This window comes from Panulirus ornatus, chromosome 8 (genome assembly GCF_036320965.1).
Source record: "Panulirus ornatus isolate Po-2019 chromosome 8, ASM3632096v1, whole genome shotgun sequence".
Lineage (NCBI taxonomy): Eukaryota > Metazoa > Arthropoda > Malacostraca > Decapoda > Palinuridae > Panulirus > Panulirus ornatus.
In genome coordinates this window covers 5,726,318-5,735,696 of record NC_092231.1, presented here as the reverse complement: position 1 = coordinate 5,735,696, position 9,379 = coordinate 5,726,318, and the positions used below count along the sequence as shown (strand labels likewise).

The following is a 9,379-nucleotide window of genomic DNA, read 5'->3' as shown; positions in this document are numbered from 1 at the left end:
AGGAAGAGGAGGAGGAGAGGAGGGGGAAAAGGAGGAGGAGGAGGAGAAGGAGGAGGAAGAGGAGGTAACCATGAGTGTCGTACTTCCTGGCATCCAAGCCAGGTGCCAAGACGCTTTTGTAACAGATATATATATATATATATATATATATATATATATATATATATATATATATATATATATATATATATATATATATATATATATATATATTTATATATATATATATATATATATATATATATATATATATATATATATATATATATATATATATATATATATATATAAAAGAAAATAAAAAGATTATTTTAATTATTGCTGGTGCATAAAGCTTAGATTTCCAATCCGGCGGTGAATGAGTGCCGTGTGTTCTCTTAATTACCACATGGTAAATACAGGGACAACATGAGATGGTTATTATTATTATTAGAACAAAAGAGGGCGGAGGGTCGGGGGGAGGAGGAGCCCCCCCTGTCCTAGACTTGGGGGTACACCTCCCCCCCCCCCAAAGCCGTGTGTCACGGGCCCTTCAAGTGGGATACACATACGACACCCAGGCCAAGACCTGATACACAACCTCCTGCTGGTGTAGATGTGTGTGTGTGTGTGGGGCCGCCCCTCATACAGCAGGCCGCCCCTCATACAGCAGGCCGCCCCTTATACAGCAGGCCGCCCCTCATACAGCAGGCTTCCCCTCATACAGCAGGCCGCCCCTCATCCAGCAGGCTTCCCCTCATACAGCAGGCCGCCCCTCATACAGCAGGCCGCCCCTCATACAGCAGGCTTCCCCTCATACAGCAGGCCGCCCCTCATCCAGCAGGCTTCCCCTCATACAGCAGGCCGCCCCTCATACAGCAGGCCGCCCCTCATACAGCAGGCTGCCCCTCATACAGCAGGCCGCCCCTCATACAGCAGGCCGCCCCTCATACAGCAGGCCGCCCCTCATACAGCAGGCCGCCCCTCATACAGCAGGCCATCCCTCATACAGCAGGCCGCCCCTCATACAGCAGGCCGCCCCTCATACAGCAGGCCGCCCCTCATACAGCAGGCCATCCCTCATACAGCAGGCCATCCCTCATACAGCAGGCCGCCCCTCATACAGCAGGCCATCCCTCATACAGCAGGCCATCCCTCATACAGCAGGCCGCCCCTCATACAGCAGGCCGCCCCTCATACAGCAGGCTTCCCCTCATACAGCAGGCCGCCCCTCATACAGCAGGCTTCCCCTCATACAGCAGGCTTCCCCTCATACAGCAGGCCGCCCCTCATACAGCAGGTCGTGGGCTGGTGTCCACCACACTGGTGAACAGCGAGTCCAAAACACGAACATCATCATCTATGATTGTGCAAGTGTTCTGTTGACCAGCAGAGAACTTAACACATACCTTTCATCCTGGCTTACCTTAGGCCTCAAATTTAGTATCGTAGGTAGCGGCTGGGTCAGCGGGGTGCTGGGGAGGTGACGGCAATAAGCGAAGGGCGGGCGGTACTCCGTTGCTCAGAGATGCGCAGTAGCGGCCGGTGAGGCACCGAGAGAGGAACGTTTTCTTTTACTACACGTCACTCGTATTTAGACACTGAGGACAAATGAAATCTTGTTGCAAATCATATAAGGAAACAATATGAATATATATATATATATATATATATATATATATATATATATATATATATATATATATATATATATATGTTTTTTTTTTTTTTTTCTGTCTCCCGCGTTTGCGAGGTAGCGAAGGAAACAGACGAAAGAAATTGCCCAACCCACCCCCATATACATGTATATACATACACGTCCACACATGCAAATATACATACCTACACAGCTTTCCATGGTTTACCCCAGACGCTTCACATGCCTTGATTCAATCCACTGACAGCACGTCAACCCCGGTATACCACATCGATCCAGTTCACTCTATTCCTTGCCCTCCTTTCACACACACACACACACACACACACACACACACATATATATATATATATATGTGTGTGTGTGTGTGTGTGTGTGTGTGTGTGTGTGTGTGTGTGTGTGTGTGTGTGTGTGTGTACTGTCCGTTGTTCTTTACTAATGACTTCTCGTTAGTTATTAGTGACCAGATGTTTATTATCATTTATAGTTGGTGAGTCAGTGTTTTTATTATATTTTACTATCTGTAACTATATATCATTCATTGCAATGTCCAATGGTCATATATATTCTCTATTAACACAATGATACTGTAATCATTCATCATATTACTTTTTTATTATTATTATACCCATATGATGATAATGACCTAGTGAGTTATAATAAAATATTATAGTTACCCATATGTCCCTAATGACCCCCCAGTGATTTATACTCAAATATTATAGTTACCCATATGAGTATAATGCCCCTGTGATTTATAATATAATATTATAGTTACCCATATATCCTTAATGACCCCAGTGATTTATAATCAAATATTATAGTTACCCATGATTATAATGCCCCTGTGATTTATAATATAATATTATAGTTACCCATATATCCTTAATGACCCCAGTGATTTATAATCAAATATTATAGTTACCCATGATTATAATGCCCCTGTGATTTATAATATAATATTATAGTTACCCATATATCCTTAATGACCCCAGTGATTTATAATCAAATATTATAGTTACCCATGATTATAATGCCCCTGTGATTTATAATATAATATTATAGTTACCCATATGTCCTTAATGACCCCAGTGATTTATAATCAAATATTATAGTTACCCATGATTATAATGCCCCTGTGATTTATAATATAATATTATAGTTACCCATATGTCCCTAATGACCCCCCAGTGATTTATACTCAAATATTATAGTTACCCATATGAGTATAATGCCCCTGTGATTTATAATATAATATTATAGTTACCCATATGTCCTTAATGACGCCAGTGAGTTATAATCAAATATTATAGTTACCCATATGAGTATAATGCCCCTGTGATTTATAATATAATATTATAGTTACCCATATGTCCCTTATGACTCCCCCCAGGAGTTATAATCAAATATTATAGTTACCCATATGTCCCTAATGACCCCCCCCCCCCCCGCCCGGTGAGTTATAATCAAATATTATAGTTACCCATATGTCCCTTATGACCCCCCCCCAGGAGTTATAATCAAATATTATAGTTACCCATATGTCCTGTACGTCATGAACTGTACTTTATCCTAGAAAACCAGCGGTGGATTACAAGTATTTCAGGACAAACTCAAATAAAAATGTACATTAAGTATTGTGGATTGGAACACATGGTTGGTTGGTTGTTTGAGCTTTGATCCCATCACCTGCCAGGGTCATTAAGGCCCTCGACGTCATAATCACTTGTCATAATCGTCTAGTTATTTCAGTTATGGCCAGGACTCCATGTGGTCCACAATAAAAAAAAAAAATTACCACCTTCGTCAGGTGTTAAGAATAATTTTATAACAATAACTTACTTCTTGTTCAAGACAGTTGTATAACATTTTGAACAAGTTACTGAAGTGTTCATACTTAAGAGTGGATGTGACTTTAGGATCATTCTCACCTGTAGAAAATGTTATTATAAAGATTTTTATAAAGATTTTTTTTCGGTTATGATAATTTGTTCACGTGAGCCTTGATGACCCTAAATGACCTTGAATGTTCTTCTTAAGGCTTAAGGCCCTAAAGTTCAAACACCTGAACAACTACTATTCGTTGGAGCAGCTGAGTTAGACCCACTAAGACCTGTTCTGTTCCCTTCCACATTCATTTATTTTTTCTTCTTCCTTTTTCTGGTGTTCTTTCCTACCGGTGCTTTTAGAATGTTAAAAACTCTTAAAATTCTCAAACTCCCTACATAACCTCTCTCTGCATATATATATATATATATATATATATATATATATATATATATATATATATATATATATATATGTTTTGTCGCTGTCTCCCGCGTTTGCGAGGTAGCGCAAGGAAACAGACGAAAGAAATGGCCCAACCCACCCCCATACACATGTATATACATACGTCCACACACGCATATATATATATATATATATATATATATATATATATATATATATATATATATATATATATATATATATATATATATATATATATTTGCGTGTTATTATCCACTATAGGTCATGTGTGCAGCGAGGGGGTGTCTCTTGTCTTACAAATTAATTACATATCTGAAGAAAGTGTTCATATCTTTTGATCTCTTCCGATATTTCTGGTTTAAAACTTAAGGTTGATAAACCTAAATTGACCCTGACAGTCTATGAACTTAAAATCCAACCAATTAATTGTGAGATCTTTTAAAATCAGCGTTTTGAAAGAGGAAAATTTACTTTTGAAATTTGATCTTTATATATATAATTGTATTACTCGATTTTATATTTTACACAATATTATTTAACACCAGCTAGTGTTGCCAGTGGGACTATAGTTATTTTGCGATGTTGAATTGGAATTTTGCTATCACGTATTGAGTTACATGCAATATCCTTTTTCATTTCTTTTTACTACAATGGAAATAAATATCTTAACTTTATGCTGTTATTCTCTGGGCTGTATTGTGTTCACTGTGTAATATTTTGTTTTAGTTTTATAACGTAAAATAAGGATCTCCAGTAGAATATAATGAAATGAAACCCGATGATATACCATTAAGTCCTCAGTCCCTTGTGTGTGTGTGTGTGTGTGTGTGTGTGTGTGTGTGTGTGTATTTTTTATTTATATATATATATATTATTTATATATAAATTCAATGGGTTTGTAGGCAAGACAGGGGCAGGTTTGGAGGCAAGGAAGGTGGGGATACTGACCTCAAGGTGGGGAGGTTTAGAGGTTGGGTGGGAGTGATTTTAGAGGTTAGGAAAGCGTTACTTAAAGGCTAAGGTACTGTAGGTCTTGGAGGCAAGAGCGGGGAAAAGTTTTTGGAGGCAAGATGAGGGGAGGTTTGGAGGCCAAGTTAGAACAGGTTTAGAGGGGGTTGTGTGGGGAGGGAGGGGGGTGAGTGGTTATGCTAAATATATCATCCTCGCGGGGGCAAGAGGGTGCAACTCTCGTTTTGTTCATTAGGGGGTTCGTCCGTGTACTGGGGTGCGGAAATTGGTCCTTATTGACGGGTTCGAGACGCCTCGCTGCTCTCTTGTTTTTTTTTTTTTTTTTTTAACGCCGTGTGCGTCGTCTGTTGCTACAAGGTAATGTTATCCCAGAATACGACAGTACGACCTGCTAGATCACGACGGTACGACTCCTTCAGCTCGACGAGACGACCTCTGGGGTACGATCGCGTCAAAGACCACGTTGACATACCCGGAGGTCGTCGTACCGTCGTGCTCAAAGGGTCGTACCGTTGTGCTCAAAGGGTCGTACCGTCGTGCTCAAGGGTCGTACCGTCGTGCTCAAGGGTCGTACCGTCGTGCTCAAGGGTCATATCGTTGTGCTCAAGGGTCGCACCGTCGTGCTCAACGGTCATATCGCCGTGCTCAATGGGTCGTACCGTCGTGCTCAAAGGGGCGTACCGTCGTGCTCAAGGGGTCGTACCGTCGTGTTCAAAGGGGTCATACCGTCGTGCTCAAGGGTCGTACCCTCGTACTCAGGGGTCGTACCGTCGTGCTCAAGGGTCGCACCGTCGTACTCAGGGGTCGTACCTTCGTCGTAACTTCACGTTGCTTGTTTAAGGTTAAAGAAGCATTTAATATCAAGTTGAATGTTTTTTTTTCGCGATGATGAACGCAGCAGCACACGCTGGTCGGAGCGTTGTTTTAGGGTCGTGAACTCTTGAAATTAATCTGTGAACAGATCGTACGACCAGCGTTATCTGTTATCTGTCGGCGGCGATATGATAGATACTTAGGGTCTAGAGAGCGATATAGAAATATGTAAGCTATCATTTAAGCGGATGGAGGTTGTGGACGAAGTCAAGCCTCTCTCTCTCTCTCTCTCTCTCTCTCTCTCTCTCTCTCTCTCTCTCTCTCTCTCTCTCTCTCTCTCTCACTACACACTCCTGCATCATATTTCCAATTGGATAACATATTTCCATCCTCATTACTACTATTCACTCACTCATCGTCAACCTTAACCAACATCAGAGCCTCTCGAAGTCCCCTTGTCATGAACAAGCAGTTCTGCTTCGCTCTGTACCTCCAACACCACCTGGGAATCATCCGCAAATACGTTCAGGCAGGAGTCGAGGGCAGGAACCCTGCGGTACGCCAGTGTAGGCCGACCTCAGTCCATTTTAAGATGGTTTCCCAGACATATACACACCCCTGTGTCCCCATCCACTAAAGTGACTTTACATGTAGTGAGAAGTAGTCACGTCTACTTCATCATCACGCCTGAAGATCCGATCTCTCCCCCTTCTGGCACTCCAGGTAGACTGACGGTCCACCCAACTTCCCACTCCCAAACAGAACTCCCTCTCACGTGGAAATCTAGCAAGTTCCTTGCGCAAGACCGTTTCCTTCCCAGTCACCATGGCTGTCTACCATTCACGTAGATTCCCCCACCCTCCTCTACAAGACGTCATTTCTAAGCTCTATGGTCGCCTTTTCCAGTACCTTACACAACACACGCGCTCGTCCGGAAGACCATCATGTACTTCAGGGACTCTGAAGTTCAGTGTGTGTTTGTGTTTGTGTGTGTGTGTGTGTGTGTGTGTGTTGTGTGTGTGTGTGTGTGTGTGTATCCAGCCACCACCTCATCACTACAGTGTCCTGCTTAACGTTTTTTTCTCTCTCTGTCTCTCCCTCTATCCCCTCGACCCCAACAGACGACCTGCTCTTCAACCGCAGCCGGGAGCTCCTCCCGGTCCTGGTCTACATCCACGGCGAGTCCTACGAGTGGAACAGCGGCAACCCCTACGACGGCTCCGTCCTGGCCGCCTACGGGCAGGTCGTCGTCATCACCGTCAACTTCCGCCTCGGTGTCCTGGGTCAGTAGCATCGAGATGTTCCTCCCTCGGGGTCAGTGGCATTGAGGTATTCCTCCCTCGGGGTCAGTAGCATCGAGGTATTCCTCCCTCGGGGTCAGTAGCATCGAGGTATTCCTCCCTCGGGGTCAGTGGCATCGAGATATTCCTCCCTCAGCCATGTTGGGCAGACTGCACCAGAAGCCCGCCACACCCACAGTTAAGAATTCAATTTTACATGTTTAATTATTCATCGATGAAATAATGTGGATACAGGGATTCGTCTTAGCTGAAGCTTCATCTTAGCTCGGGTTTTTTTACTGAGATGGTACTTCTCCCCAGGGTTCCTGCGGCCCGCCCTTCGCGAATCTCAGGTGAGCAACTTGGGCCTGCTGGACCAGATCGCCGCCCTCCACTGGGTCAAGGAGAACATAGCCAGCTTCGGCGGCGACCCGGACAACGTGACCATCTTCGGCCACGGCACCGGCGCGGCCCTGGCCAACCTCCTCCTCATCTCCCCCGTGGCCCAGTTCTCCAAGGGTGAGTACCGGGCTCCAGTACTACTACACCACCAGTACAGGACCCCCAGTAGTTAGTTGCCTGTCATGTGACGTCTTTGACCCCCGTCCGCGCCGAGGTGGTGACCTGACCCATCTCCCTCCTCTTGGTCTTTCAGGGCTCTTCAAGCGGGCCATCTTGATGAGCGGGTCGGCCCTCAGTCGCTGGGCAGTGACGTGGGATCCGTACAAGTACACCATCCAGGTCAGTTCTGTACGCCTGCCTAGGGCAGGTCCTCCTGCACCGTGGTGTAGCACCTCCCAGGGCAGGTCCTCCTGTACCGTAGTGTAGCATCACCTCCCAGGGCAGGTCCTCCTGTACCTTAGTGTAGCATCACCTCCCAGGGCAGGTCCTCCTGTACCGTAGTGTAGCATCACCTCCTAGGGCAGGTCCTCCTGTACCGTAGTGTAGCATCACCTCCCAGGGCAGGTCCTCCTGTACCGTAGTGTAGCACCCTACCACCCAGAGCAGGTCCTCCTGTACCGTGGTGTAGCAACACCTCCCAGGGCAGGTCCTCCTGTACCTTAGTGTAGCATCACCTCCCAGGGCAGGTCCTCCTGTACCGTAGTGTAGCAGCACCACTTCCCAGGGCAGGTCCTCCTGTACCGTAGTGTAGCATCACCTCCCAGGGCAGGTCTTCCTGTACCTTAGTGTAGCATCACCTCCCAGGACAGGTCCTCCTGTACAGTAGTGTAGCATCACCTCCCAGGGCAGGTCCTCCTGTACCGTAGTGTAGCACCCTACCACCCAGGGCAGGTCCTCCTGTACCGTGGTGTAGCAACACCTCCCAGGGCAGGTCCTCCTGTACCTTAGTGTAGCATCACCTCCCAGGGCAGGTCTTCCTGTACCTTAGTGTAGCATCACCTCCCAGGGCAGGTCCTCCTGTACCGTAGTGTAGCATCACCTCCCAGGGCAGGTCCTCCTGTACCGTAGTGTAGCACCCCACCTCCCAGGGCAGGTCCTCCTGTACCGTAGTGTAGCATCACCTCCCAGGGCAGGTCCTCCTGTACCGTAGTGTAGCACCCCACCTCCCAGGGCAGGAACATCACAGATCATCTCCCTCGTACCTTACCAGCGGTACAATCATGGGTACTGCATTGGTCTTACTCTATGATGGAAGTCTTCATTTCCCTGTGGATCCTCACTAGACGTCCCTGCTTCTTCCTCCATTTCAACCTTTCTCTCCACAAAGACACGGAGTACAAGCAAGATCCATATACACATGACATATCTGATCCTTAAACCTCATCTGATCAGACAGACAATACCAACACTACTACACAGAGCCACTCTTACTTTAGCAATGTTCAGTATATCAATACTATAAACATTCACTATTCCTTGAGTCAGACACATTCTAAATCACTTGTAATTAACAACTCCAGTGTTAATGATGATCTCCTCCCCCTCAGACGTCAACATGCGGTGTTTGATCCTAAAACACAGTTTCACTTGGGATGAAACACGTCGCTGAACCAAGCCAAGAGATAATAACTCTTGAAAGCATTTTGGCCTTCAGGTCTTCATACCTGTGTGTGGCTTACAGCCTCCTAAGTTGCTTACACTTTACTGAAGTTACCTTCGTCTGTCAGTGGATGAGGCACTCTCATCCCAGATCCAGTCGAGGGCACCCGAAGCCCTTAGTATGTACAGTATATATGTCTTGGTGAAGTTCACATTGAGGGCGAGACTCGCTCCGATCTCAGTCCTCTGTACCACCCTTTCCCCACCCGCTTCATACACACGTCACTCCGTCATGTACGTGATGGTAGATCCTCTCCTTCATGTACGTGATGGTAGATCCTCTCCTTCATGTACGTGATGGTAGATCCTCTTCTTCATGTACGTGATGGTAGATCCTCTCCTTCATGTACGTGATGGGAGATCCTTT

At 45.5% G+C, this 9,379-nt stretch overlaps 1 protein-coding gene across 5 annotated transcripts in view; it reads left to right on the top strand.

The window, feature by feature from the left end:
- LOC139749777 (uncharacterized) overlaps nt 1–9,379 on the top strand; it is a 137,108-nt gene that overhangs the window by 114,360 nt on the left and 13,369 nt on the right. For all 5 annotated transcript variants that reach the window (XR_011713035.1, XM_071664009.1, XM_071664007.1 and 2 more), the window contains 3 exons: nt 6,793–6,954; nt 7,273–7,470; nt 7,607–7,692. Coding sequence is in view for 4 of the 5 variants with exons in the window: in XM_071664009.1 (XP_071520110.1) it covers nt 6,793–6,954; nt 7,273–7,470; nt 7,607–7,692 (446 nt within the window). In the remaining variant the exon portion in view is untranslated. The remainder of the gene's footprint in view (nt 1–6,792; nt 6,955–7,272; nt 7,471–7,606; nt 7,693–9,379) is intronic.